The 22,138-nt window shown below is 41.6% G+C and overlaps 1 protein-coding gene across 4 annotated transcripts in view; it reads right to left on the bottom strand.

Annotated features, from left to right (window-relative positions):
* Window positions 1-22,138, bottom strand: part of ptch1 (patched 1) — a 62,473-nt gene that overhangs the window by 33,979 nt on the left and 6,356 nt on the right. For 3 of the 4 annotated variants that reach the window (XR_013283606.1, XM_077522119.1, XM_077522120.1), the window contains exons 3-7: window positions 3,480-3,669; window positions 3,255-3,324; window positions 2,787-2,878; window positions 541-739; window positions 317-438 (exon numbers count right to left, since the gene is read on the bottom strand). Coding sequence is in view for 3 of the 4 variants with exons in the window: in XM_077522119.1 (XP_077378245.1) it covers window positions 317-438; window positions 541-739; window positions 2,787-2,878; window positions 3,255-3,324; window positions 3,480-3,669 (673 nt within the window). In the remaining variant the exon portion in view is untranslated. Of the gene's footprint in view, window positions 1-316; window positions 439-540; window positions 740-1,992; window positions 2,621-2,786; window positions 2,879-3,254; window positions 3,325-3,479; window positions 3,670-22,138 lie in introns of those variants that run through there. The other variant, XM_077522121.1, reaches the window with a different exon arrangement.

Below are 22,138 nucleotides of genomic sequence, written 5' to 3'. Positions count from 1 at the left end.
TACGAATCGAATCGTCAGGTACTAGGCAATTCACACCCCTAACATGTACTGTATGTATGTACAGTGAATGTGCATATGTGTGTGTGCATGTGTGCATGGTATCCATGCATAGTAGTCTGTGCTGAATAAGAGCAGTTGGAACTGGAAGACTTTACTGGAATCTGCTAATGACTGTAGGATTTACAGTGCGCACGGACACACACACACTCGCGTATGCGCACATTTCAGAATACATTTTTTTTTTAAAGAACAAAAAACACACTCCTTCCAGAATAAGCAGAGCACAGATCTTGTTGGATGTGCTTAGATGTATTACCTGAGTAGTGGTCCGCTGCCGTTCTTGGTGGTCCCGCCTACAATCAGCTCCTCCTGCCAGTGCATGTACTTCCTGGACAGGCCATAGCAGCCACCGCTCAAGGTCCATGCCACATCTAACGGCTTTTGGCGCGATAAAACCAAAACAAGACGGAAAAAGAAGCTGTCAACACCTACCCGAAAAAATCCAACATTGAGCCAAAAAATATACAGAGAGAGGCTTACCTTGGTAGAGTTCTTGTTAGGGGCAGTTAGGGGGCAGTCGGGGTCAGCAGGGTTCAGGCAGGGTCGGTCCATGTAGCCGTGGCCGATGTCTGCTTTTTCCAACATGCCCTCGAAGCTCTCCACGGGGAAGTGTGCCCGCCGCAGTTCCTCCAGGAACTCCTTGGGGTCCAAATTGGTCCACTGCAAAGGGTCTTTACCACTGTGGGTAGGACGGTAACGCAGATAAGAGAACCATCCTTCTGTACCTTAACACCCTTACTTTGGCTTTACTCTATTTTTGTAATGGTCTCCGGCAACTAGTAACCGCTGGGCATTCGCGTTATGGAAAATGGATGGATGGATTGGACAGATGGGTAGCGTTGATTTGGTTTGACTGAAGTTGATTGAATGTTGATAATGCCAAGTCTATCTGTTGAATACAGTAAGTATTTCTGGAGAGGTTAGATAAAGACTGTAATCTTAATAATGAAATAAGTTTAAATATATAAAGTAAAAGGGGTAGGACTACATAGGTTTTTAACTTCTTCCTACTCCCTTTTGAACATGTAAACTATGATTGATTGATGACTTTATTGGGGTTTTCTTTTCTTTTTAATTTCTGTTTTTTTCTGCTGTTTGCTTGTTTATATGTTCAATAAAATCAAATCAAATCAAAATCAAATCAATGTCACTTAGCAGAGAAGAACATAGACCTCCTGTAAAGCCAAACTAAGCAAAAAAACAAAATCATGGAGTGCTGTGATTGTGTTTGCTGGTCCATTCTTGTAAATGGAAAGATAGTGCCATTTTTAACCATGGTTGGTATGTACCATTTGGAACACAACACATTTTCTCTTTAAATGAGACTATAGTAATGCAATGGGTTCTTCCGTGGACATTTCACCACCTTTCACAAGGTTTTGCGGAAATCCATGATTATGTTTACAGTCCTAAAACTAAATCAATCATGCACCTAGATAATAAAGCAGCATGTGGCTCATTATTGTTGTTGAGATTGTTGTTGGTCACCCTGTTCGAAGCGACTGTGAACAATTGTACCTAACGATTCATCTTGTGGTTAGTGCGTCTGCCTGACATTTCTGAAGTTCAGGATTTGAACCTCAGCTCCAGCCTAAAATGTTGTCTCTGCTCTTGCGTCGGCTTTCTCCCACATTGCAAAAGAAAAAAGAAAAAAAAAAAAAGACTAAATTGTTCATAGGTGTGAATATGAGTGAATGAGAATGTTTGCTTTCCCTGTATGTGCTCCATGACTGACTGGCGACAAGTCCAAGTTGCAACCAGTCTCTCGCTCTAAACAAGCTGAGATAGGCCACCAATTAGAAAATACTGTAAATACACAAACAGCTGCTGCAATGAGGATGAAAATTCTTGTGAAAAGGGCGCTTGACCAAGATGTTTCACGAGTCATATCTTCAGTACGACAAAAATATACAAGCAAACAGGAGAATGGTTGGCTGAGGCTGACAGATAGGTATTCATGTTAAGGAATAATACCAAGTTTTCTTTTATTTAAATCCTTGCAAGGTGACAGCAAAGAGGAGCTCTCAGTGCCAGGGTCGGATTCCTGCTCCAAGCGCTCCTTGTCCTTTCTAAGCTCTCCATGCCTCGCACATTCCAGCCTAAATCTCTCTCTCTTTCTCTCTCTGTCATTCAGAGCACATTGTATGTGCTTAACCAGGCTTGGGTTATTATTCCCAGCCTCCCAACCAGAACATGGTAAAAACTTCATCCACCACTTCTCACCAAAAGGACAAACTGAAGCATCGGGCGCATAGATCGATAGGCAACTACTACTTAAGATGACTCAACTTGAGCCAGTGACACACACATAGAAGTACACGCGTGTACGCAAACACACATATGCTGCAGAAAAGTATTACTGTAGCAACAGGCCATTAGCAACAGAAAGGCCAGACAATGATGTGAGGCCCAGGGCTGAAGAGAAGTGATCGCCAGCGATACGCATGCCAGCAACCACTACAATAGAGCCTTCAGAGGGGACGAATTCAGGACACACACGCACACACGCACATGCACGCAAAAATACGCTTGTGGAGTCTGATGATTGGGTTGAGTGTGCCTGGGAAGCAAACATAGAAGATAGAAAAACAAGATCCAGAGATCCCCATCACTTCCTCGCTGTCTTGTAAACAAACTCACTGTTGTAGTGCTGCCATGGCAACAATTTCAAGATGGGTGTCTATTCCAGCTTATTTAGACTGAAAGGTAAACTACACCTTACTTACGGTAAATAGGCCATCCCAGACTGAAGCTTTGCTCCCTCCCAGAAACAGTCCAGAGGTGTGATGATGAGACAGGGATGAAGTTTTTCTATGATCTGATGACACACACGTATACACTCATTAGGTCATCCTAAATTAAGACCAGGAGTTTTAGACACGAGAGTGATGGGACACTTGTTCTGGATGTGGATTCTTAATTCACCTTACATGATGTGAAATGAAGACCTCTGTGACAGAGCTAATCAAAACTGAGGATTATTATCTTTGCAAAGGCACCATTTTTTATGCAATTTTCATATTACATGTATACTGTATTTATTTAAATTGTGAACCTAGTAAATATAATCTTCAGGTGAAATTGATTACCCTCATTTCTATTGTTTTGGGGAGGTCTAAATCTGCTATGTTTTCTTAGCAGAATGTCATAAATGTTACCACAGAGAGAGAAAATGCCGTCTTGGCCCATCTTACCTGATCCATATAATGTGTTTCCGTGACTAGTTCTCCTGATTTGTAGCATAAATGTTCCAATTTCCATTGTCTGGGAAAAAAAAAAAAAAAGGAGAAACAAATGTAGTCATCACATCAAATATATGATTTCAACTTGATACCTTAGCTACAAAAAGTTTGCAATAGAGCTGCATGTAGAGCTCTTTGAATAGGTGAAAAATGATGGTGACATATTTAGACATTTACCGGTTATAAAGGTAAACGTGAACTCTGCTGGCTCGTAAGGCTGACTCCAGGTGCTGTAGCAGCGCGTCCACCGTCAGCACACTGGCTCCTTCCTGGCGTGGCGTCTGGATCATGAGCTGAGGGTTGAACATGGCTTCTTCGCCAATCTTCTGTCGCGTGTACTTAAGTTCCTGGTTGACACGCCCGCCCACTGCAAGGACAGGATGGAACCGTCAAAAAGTAATACTGAATAATGTAGAGCTTGTTTTAGTTGTTTTTTAGACTAGGAGTTTTAAAACGTTTGATGGTACGAACGCTGGGCTAGATGTTCTTTTGCAACAAGACAAGCACTGATAAGATTTAGCATCAGTTATAAAAGAAGTAGTAAAGGAAAAGTAGAAAACAGTCTGCTCCTCTGTGGGGAGTTTGCCTTCAAAGTCTCAGGTTTTTTTCCCAACTTTGACATTATTATAAAAGGATATTTTGCCTTGTGGTGAATTGTTCCATCAGTGAACATTGCCGTTGAGGTGGTTCAACCGATATGCTTCATATGGCGTGAAACGGAATTGAATGACATGGGTCCAAAATGTCCTACTGTAACTGAACTAACCACATGTGCTGTTGCAAGTGTCGAATAACATCTAAAACAGGTTACACATATGTTGACAATCAGGCAAAATGTGAGCATTTTCCCTCCTTTCTGATCAAAATCATAAAAGGCCTGATTTATCAGATGTCTCTAGAACATTATCCCGACCATCCTGACCATTAATCATTAAGTGTGAGTCTTCAAAATGAACTTAAAAATGATTTTTCCTCCTCTACATCCTAAGAAATGTGTTGGGGCTACCAATCGCCATTGTTAAATGAGTTCAGTGTTTACGAAGCAAATTCTTGTGTACGTGGTTTGGACCACACCCAGTTTGTCCAAGCTGTAATTGTGATGTAAAACTTAATGATAGCCAATTAGAAAGAAACCTGAAGCTCATATGCTCCTGTATGTATAATGTGCCTCCCAAGTCATTCACTACAAGAGACTAATAATAATAATAATAATAATAATAATAATAATAATAATAATAATAATAATAATAATAATAATAATAATAATAATAAGAGTTTGTAATGGCAAGCTCGATATCAGAAAACAATTAGCCTAACTTGAAGCTTCTTCGAATTCTTGTCTACTTTACAGTATATACACGTTGTGCAGTATATAATGTGTGGCACAAAACTGTCTCTCAGTCTTGAGGCATCTGGTTTGTTGTTGGAGACTCATGAGTGTTGGTGGAGATATCAATGAGGGTTTGGTGTGTTGTGTTGGCCATCTATCTCGCTTACATCACACACTAAAAGTAACCATGCACGTCATTTTTTTCCTCATATGTGGTCTCTCATTTTAAAGAACGGTTAAGATCTTAAAAAAAAGCTTTCTTCAATTATCCCAGTTAAGTATGATGTCATTACATGGTGACTGGCGTTTGAGACTTTGGATCCACAACACCAACATGGCATCAACCATTTTTCATACTGCTCTTGTATTAGCTAGCTCTCTTTAGATTGGAACCAACAACGTGAGTATCTAAGTACATGTGCAAAACTCACAGACTGTTGGATTCACACCATGATACAGCACATGCTGCAACATCTGTGTGAGCGGGGAAATGATCCTTTGTAGTCGTGCAGAGCAAAGCCACAGTCATGTACGCCTGGCCTCAACCTTATCAACATTTGTATCATGAGCAAGAGCGCTTTGCTTACAGCCACCCAATGAGCAAATCAACATTCGCTGCTTCCACTCGAACACGCTGTGCCAGACGACGTGGACTGAATGTGTGTGCGATAAAGAGGGTGGCTCTCTTCCAGCTTCTGCTCCCAGTATCATGGTGGGACTAAGCCCTGTGCGTGCGTCCTCTGCTCACAGCTCACCCCGGCTACAAAAGCGGCCTTTCAGCTCCTTCCGCTGGCCGCCTCCTCTCCGGCACGGCCAAGCTGCCCTGGCAGAGCCTCTCGCACAAACACGCACGGGTAGACAAACGCATGCGACTGCACTCGTGCAAACACGTCCGCAGTCTCATTTCTAGAGGAACACCACACCACATGGAAAGAACTAGGTTAGAATGCCTACCTCCGCTAATGACAAACTAACTTGATCATGCGTTAATTACTGAAAAATAGTTGAAAATATTTAACAAAGAAAAAAAAAAAAAAAAACACTTTGGGAGATATAAGTTGGCATTCAACCCTAACTGAAGCCAGAACCAGGTTGTAAACCTTCATATGCCTGAACTTTGTCGCCAAGATTCATGCATTATGAATTCAGAAACGAAGCATAGTCTCACAGCTATACAGTGTGATTGAAACTTTGAACTGCCTTAGTGACACCAGTTAGTTGTAATAACCTTTACTGGAGCCATGTTTCAAACAATTTGGTTAGCACTAAACAAAATGCACATTAGCATGATCTTGCAGCCATGCAGACAGCAATTGCAAATGTAATGTAATGTAACAATGCCTCCCTCACTTCCACAATTTGCAATCATGGGCCCACTGATATCTGTAATGTACGTAACCCAAGCCACCTTTCTACAAAGTGGTTTAATTCAGTTCACATCAAATACAATAATACACATCAGAATGGTCTCACGGCCATTCAGCAAGTGCAAATGTAGCTTCACCTTAAATAGACGACTTCCTCCCTACCTCGTATGATGGTGCCACTGGGTAGTCCTAACTACCTTTATTCCACAAATCGAACAAACTCATCTGCATTGTCTTACAGGTGTGCAGCCAACAGTCCAACAAACACATCCAAAACCTGTTGAAAAGGTAGGAAGTCAGTTTGAACCCACACCGTTGTCAAGGCAAAATGATACCATTACGAGCCAGTACAGATTTGTACACATTCATTAATAAATAATTTGTGCATAATCAGTTCATTAAAAGATGGCCATACGCATACATGAGGCACCAAGTGTTTTTGAAAAATCCAAAATGTTATGACGATGTCTTGAGCCAATTTAACAATGTGGCTTGGTAGGTGAAAGCGGGCATAGATTGAATATTTGAAGGGGTTTGTAATGGCATTAAAGTTAAACATAAGCATGCTTGTTCTGCTGGGGCCGGACCACCCAGAGAAAAGGCGGGGGGAGAGGGGAGGCATGTCTCGGGGCATTGGGAAAACATAGTTGATTTTTTTTTTTTTTTTTTTTTTTTAAATTCCCCGAACCACGAGAAGCATTCCCAACTGATCGCATGTTTGCAATACTCCTCATTAATAGCAGGCCATGTCTAAGCAGAGCGACATGCAGCGACGTTACGCTGTTTTCCTTCCCTCCAAAAAAAAAAAAAAAAAAAAAAAAAAAAGGAGCACGCATGGAAGTGATTTGGAGACAGTGCACTAGCAGACCGGCCTGTCTGACACACTCAACACTCGGGAGTTAAAGTTGACCCCCCAGGCTCCGTTCAAGTCCAAGGCAGAGCAAATTGCAACATGGGATGAGACGCATCCTACTTAGTCGTATTCTAGGACAGAATGTGATGGTAGTGCGTGTGTAGTGGGGTGCCACCTGAAGTTGGCAGAACGAAGGACGAGACAACTTAAAGTAATGTAGTCGCCGGACAGGAAACAGCACATTACAGCTTCGGGCTTGCAGAATTCCTCACTTCACGAGGTTACAGCGTTTTTTGGGGTCAACACTTACACAGCCTCGGGGTGAAATTAACACCCCAGCTGGACCAGGAAAACATGCGTGTGTGTGTGTGTATACACAGCTGTGTTTCCTCGGTGACATATATTCCCATATTCCTTCTCACGAAACTGCTTGACCCCAATGTGTGGCAGCATCTGAAAGGTGTCCCTGATGTTCAACTACTTCCTGTGCCATCTTCATTCCTCATTTCCTCCCTTCCTGGGGACTCTGTACACTCACACCATTGTATAGATTGTACACATCTTCATTGGTTTGCAAATGGCTCACTGAAATGAGATTACCAACAGCATATAGCATAAAAAAAAAATGTAATGAATGATGATCTTATACCAGCTACAGAACACTGCCTAGTGAATTAGTTCCAAAAATCTCTTACAGATTTGACTGTATCTCTCTACAATAATTAACATTCAATAATGTACCACTTATGAGGTATAAATTAGAATTATAAATTAGAATTATTTATCATAAGTTACATCAAAGGACCAGTAGGTCCGGCTGCAAAAGTTGAGTGGAAGTGTTCAAATAAGAAACAGAAACAATTTGACTTAATACCAGCTTCAGTGAACGTTTGTAGAAAAAATGGAAAACAGTATTTTAAACAGACAGACAGACAATAGAAAAAAATAGAAGAGAATATTCTACATTCTCAAAATTTTGGCCAATAGTCCTATGAAATGTCTATTTAAGTTTAGGGTGCACCCAGTGTAGTTGGACAAATTCTAATTTTTCAATATCAAGTAAAAATCAAAATACACAACAAAGTTGTGTGAGGAAGAACTAGAACAAAGCCATCAAAACACTTTTAGGATGAATGAGCAAAAACAATTCCCACAGACAGCCAGGTATCCCAATATATTGTCCATGATGTGTACACTTGTAATCTATCTTGGGAGACCGTCCAATAGATCGATGCTCTAAAGTGTTAGATGAGTGAGGAGAAGGCTTGTGTGAGTAGTAGTATTCAGCGTGTTGCATAACATTAACCCCTGCTCCCCTCTTTTCTAGATAATGGAGGGAGAGAAAGTGGGCTTCTAAGGAACTGACACTGACCCCCAACACCCTCCCCTTATACCCTCCCTCCTTCCTTCCTTTCAGCTCTGAACTCCCCATTTCTCCTCCTTCTTTTTACACTCTTCCCTTTTTTGCTCTATTCAAAGCTGGACTGTGATTGGCCAGATCATGATGGCAATCAGCCCGGCCCCTCTGTCAAAGCCAGAGACCCCCCCCCCTCCCTTTTTTTTTTCCTCCCACCCCACCTCCCCACCATTTCTGCAGCTTTCATGACAACAGAGCCCCACGCCCTGCATGCTCATGTTGCATGCTTGACAACGGAAGCCAGGAAAACACGCACAAACAATATACATAATAAAACACACATACATGGGCAACCTACTGGTGACATAAGAATTGCTTTAACAGCTCAAATAACTCATAAAAACACAACTTCATGGTAGTAAATGAACCAGACGTGAGCGTGTTGTATCACAATGTGTGTGCAAGTGTGCTTAGTATGTGAATTTGCGGATGTTCGTGTGTGTGCATGTGTGTGCGTGTGTCGAGAAAGGATTAGCTGGATTAGAGCCCCTATCAGCAGAGACCCCCTGTGGTGGGGGATGAAGCCCCCCGAAACCAGGTCATCTCTCCGCCACCAAGCACCAGGCGACCTCCCATGCCCTGAGAACCCCAAAAGTCATGCAGAAAAATGACTTGACATGTACAGAACATGTGTACTAAAATATGCACTCGCAGCCTTGCAGGATCAATAACTTGTAAATGTGATATGACACCATACTGAAACTAAAATAGTCCCTCAGGAACAACCAAAATTTTACTTTAGCCATATGTGAGCAGGCCACCAGATCATACCATATTTGATCGAAGGGCAGGAGTAATATTTATCTCAAAAGGATGAAAAAAACAAAAACAAAAAAACGAGAAGTTTATTTCATGGGATTTTAGCCAATGTGTGGCTGTAAATCAACTTCCTTCACTCACACCACAAGAATGAAATAGCCAAGTGACAAAACCCTTCTGTATCCTTGTGACGCCAGGTATGGTTTACCACAGGAAATCCCCAATATATGTCTGCTGTCCATTTGCCTCCTTCCTGCCTTTAAAACCGCTCAGCTGCTGCCACCAATCAGAGCACAAAATCATTGCTCTTCCTCCTCAACTACCTTCTACCATCTGCTGTCTCTCCTTGGTTATGCCAGAGTTAATAGACCAAGAAACTCAGTTCTTCAATTTGTCATGCAACAACCCCATATTTTCCTAAATTTTAACATCTTGTAGGTGTAACGGCCACGTGTCCCAATACTTTTTTTTCCATATAAATAAATGACTATGAATATTAAAGAACTTGTTCAAGATGCTGTGTTCAAGTAAGTTAAGTTCAAGTAGTAAGAATGATACGGAACACCTGTTGTAAGGGTGTGCATATCCACAAAAGATGATTCGATACGATTCTCGATACATGGGTAACGGTAAGATTCAAGGATGAAATGATTTTAAAATGTAACTGTTCGACTGGTTCGATTAAGATTTGATTTGTTATGGTAGGGCTGTAGCTTGTCATGATTATTGTTAATATGCTTGTAACAAGTTCTCCAAAGCCCAAACTATCTACATTAATTAAATTGCAAGCAACAACTCATCAGTAAAATCAAACCGATTTATTTTGTATATCTTGTGTACTGTGCATCTCTCATAAAAGATTATTTGATGTGAATCTTGATACATGGGGTGTGATAAAATTCAAGGATGCAAACAATTTTCAAATGTAACAATTTAATTTGATTTGTCAAATCAAAACCGAATTTCACATTCGAATAGAGGATTGTGTTTCACCACTACCAAGTTGCTTATGAAACATTATCGGTAGTGTAAATTTCCTCATTCTAGACACTTAAAGGAGAACAAAAGTCTCCTGTAGGAACATGTTGAAGGGTGAATGCTTGAAAATTTGGTTCATATATACATGTTTTGTTTTGTTTTTAAATCAAGGTCCTGCAATTACTCATACTTGAGCAATCGTATCACCTCTAGTGTCCTGTTATTACTTCTCCACAGGTGACTGATTTATCCAATGTGAGACTGTGGATAAAATACAATAGCACACAGTGGCTAAATCGAGATTGTGGAGTACAATATTCCAATTTCCAGAACAAAGCCACAGTAACACGGTGCGCTAATTTTGACATACATGTTTGTTTATTGGTGTCATTTCTAGCCACAAATCATTCAAATGGAACAATTTGCTTGCCCAGTAAATGACAGCTTGTCTTTCATATGGCATCAGCTCAGCACACTTGAAATGTCAGATGAACAGCTACTTTTGTTACCTGGATCTGCTAGTGGAAATGCATCACTATCAAGCAGCGAGTAGGACCTCTGACGTGTAAATTGGGGTACAACAGTAGTCAAAAACGATGTGTTTTTATGGAATTTTTTTGATAGTTCCTCTGAGATTAGAAATGCATAGCATCCCGGATTAACTGCACGGACTGGATGTTTATGGCCCACAGGCTTCATGTTCACTACCTCATTGCTAATAAAAATCTATAATATACACAGCATAAGCAGGTACCATACTCCAAACTTCGTGGGGGTGCAGTTCGAGCTAAAGTTTGGGAGATATTTTTTTTTTCCTTTTTTTTGGCAGCAGTCCCTGCCGTTCCAAAAAAAAAAAAAAAAAAAAAAAAGTGCAGTTGAAGCTTTGAATGTGGGCTCAGCAATGCAGGTGTGCATACAGCCACAAATATGTGATGAAAGGCCTCACTGAGAGCCGAGACCCCATCTGACCCTGGGTGAAGCCCTCCCCTTACAACAGTCCCCTGCTTTCTCCCTTTTCAGAGAGGAGGGGGGCGCACCACATGGAGGAAGGGGGGGGGGGGCACCACATGGAGGAAGGACACAGCAATATAAGTTTGGTTTAGAGAGAGAGGAAAATTTTGAATTAAAAAAGAGAAAAGATGAGCAGACGCAAAAGATGCATGTGCGTCTACGTGACTCAAACCCCCATCACAAGTTCCAACACCCGGCATTAACATATGTATGGATTCCCTCTCTCCTGATTATGCTAATCACCTGTCCGGCCCCTGCAGCTCCTAAAATGGGTGTATTTAGCAGTCGGAATGAGGTGTACATTCACACACTCTCTCAATGGGCAGATTCTTCCACGTTGCTGCCTTCATTCAGGTCTACCCTCACACCCCCTCCACTCAAAAAAAAAAAAAAAAAAAGGTATTCAGGTCCAGCAGATTCAACCAGTACTGGAAGGAGAGTTAGAAAACGCAGCAGCTGGCGTACAATTAAAAATAACTGCCATATCTGAGCACATTGTTGCTCCAGCTCAGTTGAGAAAATTTGTATCGGTGTCTATGAAATTCAACACAGCTGAGCCCCTCCCTGCTGCTGCATGATTGGCCAACAACCCCTCGGTCGAAGCAGCCAATCTGTAGCAGCCATCTCGCCATCATTTCCTGGAAAGATAGCCCCCTTGATTCCAGGTGTCCCCAAGTGGCACATTCCTAAAGCGTGGCGCACGCTCACTACGACAAATTGTTTTCATTCCCCCACCAAACTTCTTCGCTTTTACATCGTTGCTGTGGTTACCTCGGCGGTCCTGAATTGAAAGGTTACTTGGAGTTCACATTCATGGACCTACATGTCCACGGACTTTGAAGACGCTTCTTTGACAATGGCAATTGATAATGTTCAGATGGCCGTCTCCTGTGGAGCCCCACGTCCTACACCAACAACTATCACTGATCCAGAATTTCCTTCAGGCTCAATAGATTACACATCTTACCAAAAATCTACAGACACTTACAATGATGGTTTAACAAAACCTCCAACCAAATGAAAACATATTTGCTGGCAATGAAGCACTAATTCACCCATCAGAAGCCTGGAAAAACAATAGCAGCCAACTTGTTTGCACCATCAGAGGAGCATTTGACTTTTAAATGTATTACTATTTTTAATGTGATGTGTAATTCATACTTTTTAGGTTATTTAAAGACAAAAATTTTCCATACCTATGAATGTCAGTGTGAATGGTTGTTTCGCTCAATCACAACCCAAAAGTGAGGCCTTTCTTTGAGAAGATGAAATACATCCAAGCATAGGGCCGACCAGCTCCTTCAGCTCAATGACACAACACACGAGCATCTAAACGGTCTTCACTTCAGAAGATTTATTGATAATTCCCTGCTTTCATCCATCCATCTATTTTCTATCGCGCCACTTCTGATTAGGGGTGCCGAGTGAGCTGGAGCCTATAACAGCTGACTTTGGGTAAGAGGCAGGCTATACCCTGGACTGGTCACCAGTAAATCGCAGGACACATTTAGACAAACATTCACACCCAAAGTAGGGACAATTAACCTACATGCAAAGATTTTAACCCTGAACCAAAGAACTGTGAGGCAGATGTGCTAACCTAGGCAATGCAAGGCAAGTTTTTTTGTGTAGCACATTTCATACACAAGGCAACTCAATGTGCTTTACACAAGGAAAGACAACACATAAGCATCAACAAACAGTAGTCAACATTCAGAGGAAGAAGAGAAAATAAAAGTAGTTTACAAAATTAACAAAAAAAAACAAAACAAAAAAAACCTAAGCAGTAGTTCACCATTCTTACTAGTGGTGCTCTGATCGATGTGTCACGGGAGTGGGGGTGTTGGAGGCAAGGCAGGGATGCAGGTAAAAAAAAGGGGATTTAATTAACAAAAACTATAAACAAGGTACTATGAAAAAATTAACAAGATCAAAAACAAACACAAGGCATGGCAAGGAAAACAGGGACATGAACATGAACAGGCACAACAGATACTACAAGCACAATGACGCCACAAGAACCGAACGAAAAACAGGTGACTAAATACACACAGGCTAATGACAATGACTAGACACAGCTGGGCAAGACACAAGTGGCAAGGGAAGCTGATTGGTGGATACACTGGGAAGGGAAGACACACTCAGGTGGACGTGGTTTGACATAACGGGACAAGGGAAGAAACAAGGAACACATGACAAACGACCAAAAACACCAAAAGACAACAAAAACCCACCCCCACAAAACCAAAACATGACACGATGGGCCACTGATCATGCTCAGCCAATTACCATGGAAAAGTATGTGCTCGACGCTCGGCATGTTGATCAATGCCTTTTCATTGACGATCACAAAAACTGATCACCCACAGCTCATACTTTGCAGTATGCAGCCAAATAGAGACCAGCATGTGTTTATTCATAATATATATTTTTGCATTTTCTGTACTGTTTTTGTATCACAAATGATAGGATGGAAATTTGGATCGAATGTAGGTGTTTTTAATCTGATTGGTCACTTAATTGAAAAAATAACTGACAGATTAATCAACTATTAAAACAATGGTAAGTGAAAATATGTGCAGCTAATCCTTGTTTTCGGATTTAGTATCGGTTGATGATTTATCGGAAACAACAGTATAAAACCCTGATCAGAACACCCTTATAAACAACAATTCATTTTCCTCAAAGGCAGTGAATTTTCCCTGCTGGAACGCTCCGGTAGCATACAAACAACTTGTGCAACACACAAACTGACACTGTCTGGCTCTGCGAAGCATCAGCAAGAGCGGAAATGTTTTGTATCTCTAAATCTTTACTCGGCGTCACATGTGCATGTGTGGTATCGGCGTAATTGCCAGATTCTATGACGCCTTGCAGCAGGAATTGTGATTCCAGTGTTCGACTGGAGAGCTTCCAAACGACCTTATAGTATGCTTGCATTGAGAAACACTGCCACTACTATGCTCTAGCTACAAACACACTCGCCCTCTGCTGTTTGCTGCTTCCTCCACCCCTCTGGCAACCAGCGCTGGGAGGGAGTGAGGTAAAGAGGAAGAGGGAGGGAGGGAGGGAGGGATGGAAGGAGAGAGCGAGAGGGAGGGAGAGAGGGACAGAGGGAAGGAGGCCAGACCACCCTGCTCTCATGGCAGGCTTGAGTGTTTACATTGCCGTGGCTCACTCTGTAATACATCTGGCATTCTGAGGCCACTCTCTCCAGCCAGGGATGGGGGGAGTGCAGGAGGGGTAAGAGAGAGAGAGAGACCTTTTTGGCAAAGAGAAGGAGAGAGAGCGGGAGGGAAGGAGGGAAGAGGGTAATTCTCTCCACAGTCTCCTGTGCTCGGTCATTCGCAGGCCTCGCTCTGCTATTTGAATATGAACGTCTGCAAGAATGCAAAATGTAAACAGAGCGGCTTGGAGGCATCTCTCAGGGTGTCATTTGTGAATGAGAGTGGGAACACCTTATACCGCATGCGCGCCCACACACACGAGTAAACATACACACACACTAGAGATAACAAGCGCTTTAAAAAAAAAAAAAAAATTAAATAAAATTAAAAAAAAGACAGCCATTCACATATAAGGTCAAAGCTTCAACACCGCAGGCAAGTCATCAAATTTGTCGAAGTTTTTTTGGGGGAAAAATGAACCTCAAACGTCAGATGACAGCAAATGCTGTGAGACGAGCTTTTTCTTTTTCTTTGGCTTTTGTTGAGATGCTACCACATAAGGATACTAGGGAAAGTAAAGAGGAAAAGTGCACTGCAAACCACTGAACCCAAAACTGAACTTATACCGAGGTAAAACTGCCCAATTTATCGTGATATTGATTTTTAGGTCATATCGCCCAGCCCTAAAGGGGATACATAGGTCATACATTAAGTCATTGTTTTTTTTTTTTTTTTTTTTTTTTAAAGTTTAAAAGGTACTAGTGGTATCGGTATTTGGTATCTGTATCAGTGGCTACTCAAGAGTTGAGTACTCATACTGCTAATGATCTGAAAAAAGCGGTCGAACATCCCTAGCATTTCTGATTTAAAAAAAAAAAAAAAAAAAAAGAGTGATGATTATCGTAAAAAGGAACTTGTGGCCTCATAGAAAGGAGTCTGGCTGCTCAGTACTACATTTGGACTACGATTGCATATAAAATAATTTAACCGAACTGAGTCAGCAGACACGAACTTTAATGCACTTATGTTTAAACTTCCTGGGTGAGTAGTTTGCTTTATTGTTATTTAATTACTGTATACAGTTAACTTCTCTTTACACTGTGTAGCAGATAATGTGAAAATGTAAATTAAAACATTGGCTGTTGGCTTAATAGGTTTAAAAATGGAGACAGACTAATTCATTTCATATTATTTCCTTTGTTTTAAAATGAGAACAATTTGGAAGTCAACCACGATTGGGCGGTATTCAACTTTGGAGGTTCTACTGTAGCTTTTTATGGGTAATGTACACAAAGCTGCTTTCAAATAAGAGCCAGCTAGCTTGAAAAAAAAAGTGTACCACAGGCGCAATGTTTCCCCACATTAATCCCTCAACAGCTAGTCTGTAGTTTTCATCAACTCATAAAGTTTAACACAACAACGCTGGAATGTTATTCCTTTCTACAGAGCTTTAATCCACTTTCTGCTCAACACAAACTTTGTCTGAATTTGGGTGGCAAAGAAAATTATTTGCATGTGTTTGATCCCTCTCTTTGAACACAACAATCACTAAAAGAAAGTTAGATGTTCTGTGCAAAAATAGCACGAGCATGGGATGTGTGGCCATGTTTGAGTCGCTGCCGAATGAGAGCGGTTGGAGACGGAGCATGGAAAGGAGAGGGAAAAAAAATGAATAGAGTAGAAAATAGCATAGTAAGCCTTGTCCGAGTCGACCAAAATTCCAACTCTGCTTATGTGACTGTGTGTGTGCTCCCATTCCTGTAAAACAAAAACAAAAAAACGGGCTCATCCATACGTGTAAGCCACAATCTGCCCCTCCTTCTCCACAAGAAAGGACGTCTTCTGCACACACAACCCCCTGGTCCCCCACTGTGCTTACAAGTACAACAACAAAATGAGCACTAACTCTGTCAAGTCAGCTCTCAATCACACTTAATGCAAAACAGATGCAAAGGTTGAAGCAAGGAAAAGATATGTTGTCCTATTAAATTGTACCAAAAAAAAAAAAAAAATTGACCTGTAGGGGCGCTTCGTTGAGTACAGTGGGACCCATTTGTGTGGCATAGGGACAAGGCAACCCACAGATATCAGAAATCTGCATTTAAGTGATACCCATGATGAATGCATCAAAGCAATAACTTTTGTTTTGTTTTTTGACAAAAAATATTGAGAGAGAGAGAGAGAGAGAGAGAGAGAGAGAGAGAGAGAGAGAGAGAGAGAGAGAGAGAGAGAGAGAAATGATGATAAACCAATCAATAAGTGTTTAAGAAATACATTTGGATTTTTTTTTTTTTTAACTCAAACAATTCTTGGAAAAATTTGAGAACTCTCCAATCTAACGTTGAGTTTTCTTTCTTTTGGCACTTCTGTAGACGGGCTGAGGCAGAAAGGGACGTTTGCGCCATTGTGGGAGTGAAAACAGTTGACTTGTTTCCTGAACAATAGAAGCAGTACACACTGTATTTAGACAGAAGTAGAAATACACTTGCTGGAGTCCATGCAGAAGATCAAAGCACGCAAAGTATATTGATAAGGAACTGCAAGCAGATCTCCACTTGCGGATAATGTTAAGTTGCCCAGGACATTCACAAATCACAGATTGATTCCTGCAATGCTGCACGCACGCTGTTGTTATATTAATGAATGAAACGCAATGACATCTGCACCGCACGTCAGCAGCAAGCAAATCTGTCTGTCTGCGCCTTGACCAAATTGGCCAAAAATCACACCTGCATCACAACTTAGAACCCGTTTCACCTGGTCTAAAGCCTAGACTTGTCTACCTTCTGTCACCAAATTGCAAGGTGCGCAGGGGGCGTGTGAAAGAAAACGCCCTCAGGCTACCCGGCATGGCACAACGCGGTCAAATTCACAAACACGGTAAACTAAACATTCCCGGCATGAAAAAGATGCGGCAGTTTGTATGCCGAGCACAAGTGTGCCTATATATGAAAATAGAGCCCAATGTATTTCTATCCAGGCACACTATGGTTAATGCGGCAAAAAGTCAACATCCATATTAAATGCCGGCACCGTTCATAGCAAGCGCCGTGCCTCCCAGGCAGATGTATTAATCTCACAGTGCTCATCTGTCACATCTGGTCAAAGTTATGGGTTATGAGTACACCAATCTTGTACAGTGATATCTTCTTTTTATACTTGGACAAAAGGCTACAATGAAGCCCATGGGGGATAGAGGTCAACCCCTGCTGTAAACAGCAAAAATCTGCAAATAACTGTCACCTCCCAAAACGAGGTTTGTAATTTAATTATAGATGTCACAAGATGGTGGAAAAACATTTGAAACGGAGAGGACCACAAAATGCCAACGCCATGCATCTAGCATGTGCACATGCATCCATCCATCCATTTTTTTTAACCGCTTACTCCTCACAAGGGTCGTGGAGATGCTGGAGCCTATCCCAGCCGGCTTCGGGCAGTAGGCAGGGTACACCCTGAACTGGTTGCCAGCCAACCGCAGGAAGACGAACAACCACTCACACTCACAAGCACACTTAGGGACAATTCAGAGCGCCCAATTAACCTGCCATGCATGTCTTTGGAATGTGGGAGGAGACCGGATTACCCGGAGAAGACCGACGCAGGCACGGGGAGGCACGGGGAGAACATGCAAACTCCACCCAGGAAGGACGAAGCCTAGACTCGATCAGTTCTCAGCACTGGGAGGTGGACGTGCTAACCACCGTGCCGCCCAGCATGTGCACAATCAACTCATATTAGATAACTGTATTTAGTAGTTCAATTATTCAACACAAAACATAATTCACATAATTCATAGATAGTATAGCTAGTATATGAGCCTAATTATAACATTAGCACAAACTGTCTATTGCAACATTACACACTGGCAAACAAATGTGCACTTGCACTTTACACCAAACGGTGTTAAGTCTTAAAATCACTTTTTGGCATTTACATACAATAATAAATAATGAGGGAATCCAGAAGACCACCACATATTTGCAGTTTGAGTGTGTATTCACATTTGTGAGTTTTTTTTTCCCCCTCATGTTTTCTAAAATTATAAAAGAAAACATTTTGTTTTGGTAGCCAATCAACCACTTTTTTCATGAAAAATGCTTAAACTGAACAGTGCTGATTCAAGGACCACCTACAAAAGAGGACTTCCACTTTACACAGCATTATTTAGATTTTGCTAAAAGTGGGATAAGCAACAGGTATATTTACACATGTATTGTCATTGTCATTAAGAATGCTGATTACTTAAAACATGATTAAAACAAATATACTATACTATAATAAATTATACATTACTATACTATTAAACACTATTTATTTGATCTATTGTCTATTACATCTTCTGGTAAAATTGCTGGCAAATGTGGCCACATTGGACTTTTTGTCTCAGAATGTATTGCATTTGACAAGCAACTCCCAATAATACTTAATCTTTAAATGCTTTATGTAAATGAAGTGCTACTAATATATTAAGTGCCCTCTGCTCAAAGACAAACATTAAACTTCATTTCGTTTACAACCAGCTTCTATTCCTACGGTGGCGACATACCCAAATTTGTACACAAGTCAGAGAGTCATAGTCTATCACCGGTCACAAGCCAAAGCTGTAGAAAATCTATGAAAAACACTTCTGGGCCATAAACATAAAACAAATACAGTACAACAGTAACAGCAACTGTACAAACTAGTTCATCGTACAATGTCATATTTGAAACCTCGTACGGACCATCACAAACTGAGGACGCACCCCCTGAAATGATACATTAAATGCCCTCACATTCTACAACTGCTATACAGACAGGACACAAACAATGACAACAAGGTGACAGCTGCAACCTCTACTGCATTTCAAGACCCCCACAAGACCACCACCAACCTCCTGTTCACTATTTCCAAACCGTCCTCCAGCCTCCGTCCCTCTGCTGTGAGCCTTCACTCTGCACCCAGGCCACAGGGTGAGTATCAGGTGAGCTTTTAAATAGTGGGGGCCTCTACGAGTTGACCTCAGGATCCCAAGGGCCCCTGACCTCCACACTATCCCCCCACCCCTACATACACAGAAAGCACTATAGGCTAGAACTTAAAAAAAAAAAAAAAAAGGATCCAAATTCTCAAGTCATTGTCAACGCCATCAAGTCGTAGGTCATATGACTACTACATGTATTTACTTTTTAACTTCAAAAAAAGTTTTTGTTCCTGTACATCTGGCAGATATTTATATATTTGATCTAGCTATTTTTCTGCTAGCACTACTATAGCATTCAAAAGCAATTGGTCAGTGCAAAGAGGAATAGACCCTTCCAGCTGATGTCACCGCTTAGCTTCCGCTGCGCTTCCTGGAGGGAAAACATCCCACAACAAATGAATGTTAGAGAGCTTGATTTTCGGTGAGCGTTTTCGTTAAAAGGTGGGAAATATGTCAAGTGTCACAAAAACGTCCCGAGTAGGACACTAAATTACTGCGAATCATTGAAAGCAGTCGTCTGAAGCCGCTAGTTACAAAAAAATTGAGTTTGTTGGACGGCAAAGTGGAAGTGGAAGTCTAAGGTATGCTGTTTTTGGTTGAAACAGTACGTTGATCAGTACTTTCATGGTGTAAATTGTCATGAATTAAATCGTTTGTGTCCGGATAAACTCGTCTTGCTGTATATCGAAGTCTTCGAGTTATCTTAGCTTGTTAGCTGCTAACAAACACATTTACTCCACATTCCTCAGCAGGAATCAAGCCCGAGTTAAAGTGTTAATTGTGATAATCGTGTTAAATTGTTAACTTTTGGTTCAAAATTACTTGAATACCTATGCAAAAAAAGTATGAATGATTGTTTCACTAAAGATAATATAGCACATTCATCACGTCTGCCTCGAATTTGTATTGAATATGTTGTAATGGAATGTGTCAGAGGTTCATCTTTGAAGCCTATGCTAAAGCTACATGCTAAACACATCTTCACGCAACTCTTCATCTTCACAACTTCATCCTGTTTCAACTCCAACCTCTGTGGAAAGCTCTAGCTTCAAAAGGCCCATTCGCAAATTCTCTCCTCATCGTATCCCCACCCTACTCTACCCTCCACCCTGTCCGCATTGCCCAGCCTGAGCCTCGTCCCGGGCCGTCTCCGAACACGTGAAGGCCCGTCCGACAGGAAGGCCAATGTTTATGCGATACTGTTTTAATTAGAGGCAGGTGGTGCCGCTATTTTCTTTACAATTTGGCCTGTGTTTGCCTGGACCCAGAATGCCGAGGGATGGCTCCGTTTTCCATTTTGCAGCCGGGTGGAGCGCTTAAAAAAAGAAGAAAAAAAAAATTAGGGGGTCTTATTCCTACTCCCCGCTGCATCATCGTGGATACAGCTTAATAGAGGATAATCAGAAAATCCACATCTGCAACGTGATACTCGGAAGATGAGCAGAAAGCCAAGTCAGCTAGAGGTCGAGGGCAAACAACAATACTACAACTTCCTGTTCCAACAAATGACTTCCTGTGAGTGCCACAGTTGGCATAAACATGGCATTTATCCACACTATCGAGGCGGGAGGATAGGGTGGAATCGTAAAAAAACAAAACAAAACACCTCTGCAAAATATTTGGCTCTAAGGTTTGACACATTCACCTCTTTATGTAAGCAAGCCTCTCCATCCACATCACTCTCTGTCGCTTTGTCTAATAAACACAACTTCCTGTGTCAGAGTGCTTATAAACACTGCTGTGAGTGAGGAGACCAACTTGGGTAAAGGAAATAAAAAGACTGCAGCACGTGATGGCCCACATGCCACCAGGGCAGATACTACACAGGGAAAAACCCAAACTCTGAACATATTAGAGCAATGAGGCCTGTCAATATGATGAGATTTTTATTTTTATTTTTTTAAGGAATAATAATAGGTCCTGGGATTGTCAGGCGACCAGTCTACGGTGTACCATGCCTGTCACCAGTGAATTGGTATAGGTTCCAGCTTTGGATGCTCCAGTAATTACTGTACTACGCAGTCTTCTCTCAAATAAAATGATCACGCACATACTGATGAACACTGTAATGACTGGAGACCTTTATTCTGCAATCTGCACTGTTGTTTGTTCGCATGTCTTATTCTATGTACACCATTGTAGTAACTAGTAAGTATCACTGCATGCCGTTCCTAACTTTAAAATCACGAATAAACTATACTAACTAAACTAACTATAGACCATAAACCATAGATCGAGGAAAATTATGTTTGAAATGGCAAACTGATTGCCTTAAATTCAGGCAAGATGATATAAATCCATATGATGCAGCAAAAAAAGCTACACTAGGGCTCAATTAAGTGATTATACAGTACATCCGAGGAATTATTGATCATATACATCACTTCATTACAAGTGATGTATATGATCAATAATTCCTCGGATGTACTGTATGCAGCAATGACGCTGCATGACATTGCTGGCGTAAAAAAACAAAAACAAAAAAAGACAGTCCCTGTAGGTTGAGGCGGGTGCATGTGCGTCCACGGGCCCACACAGCTTCCAGGCGGGGTCGATCACGGGTCGGCTGCGGAGGGCAGCTCCAAATGAAACATAAACAGCCGCTCCATACGCTCATTCCCGCTCTCTTTCCTCTTGGATGACTTGGCCAGGACACCCTCCCATCACCACTGCACCAATGCACGGCGTTCCACGGTCCAGGCAGAACTAATCTATCCCTCAGCTGTGTAGTCTAATCTAAACAAACACATCTCTCCCTACCAACATCTGGAACCCCTCACGTACGGGACCTAGGAAACCACTAAGGCCTGGTCTTTTTGTGTGCATGTGTGTTTTGGTGTACAGGTCAGTCAGACAGTAAAAGTAGATAATGTAGACATCTAGCGGTAGTTTTAGTGTATCTGATGCTCAACAAAATCGAACCAAACAACTCTAACAACTTTTGACTTGAATGAGTTCATCTCTTGCGACGCAAATTCAAAGTTGCTG

The sequence above is a fragment of the Festucalex cinctus genome, chromosome 5 (assembly GCF_051991245.1).
Source record: "Festucalex cinctus isolate MCC-2025b chromosome 5, RoL_Fcin_1.0, whole genome shotgun sequence".
In the NCBI taxonomy this organism is placed as follows: Eukaryota; Metazoa; Chordata; class Actinopteri; order Syngnathiformes; family Syngnathidae; genus Festucalex; species Festucalex cinctus.
This window is presented reverse-complemented; position numbering and strand designations above follow the sequence as displayed.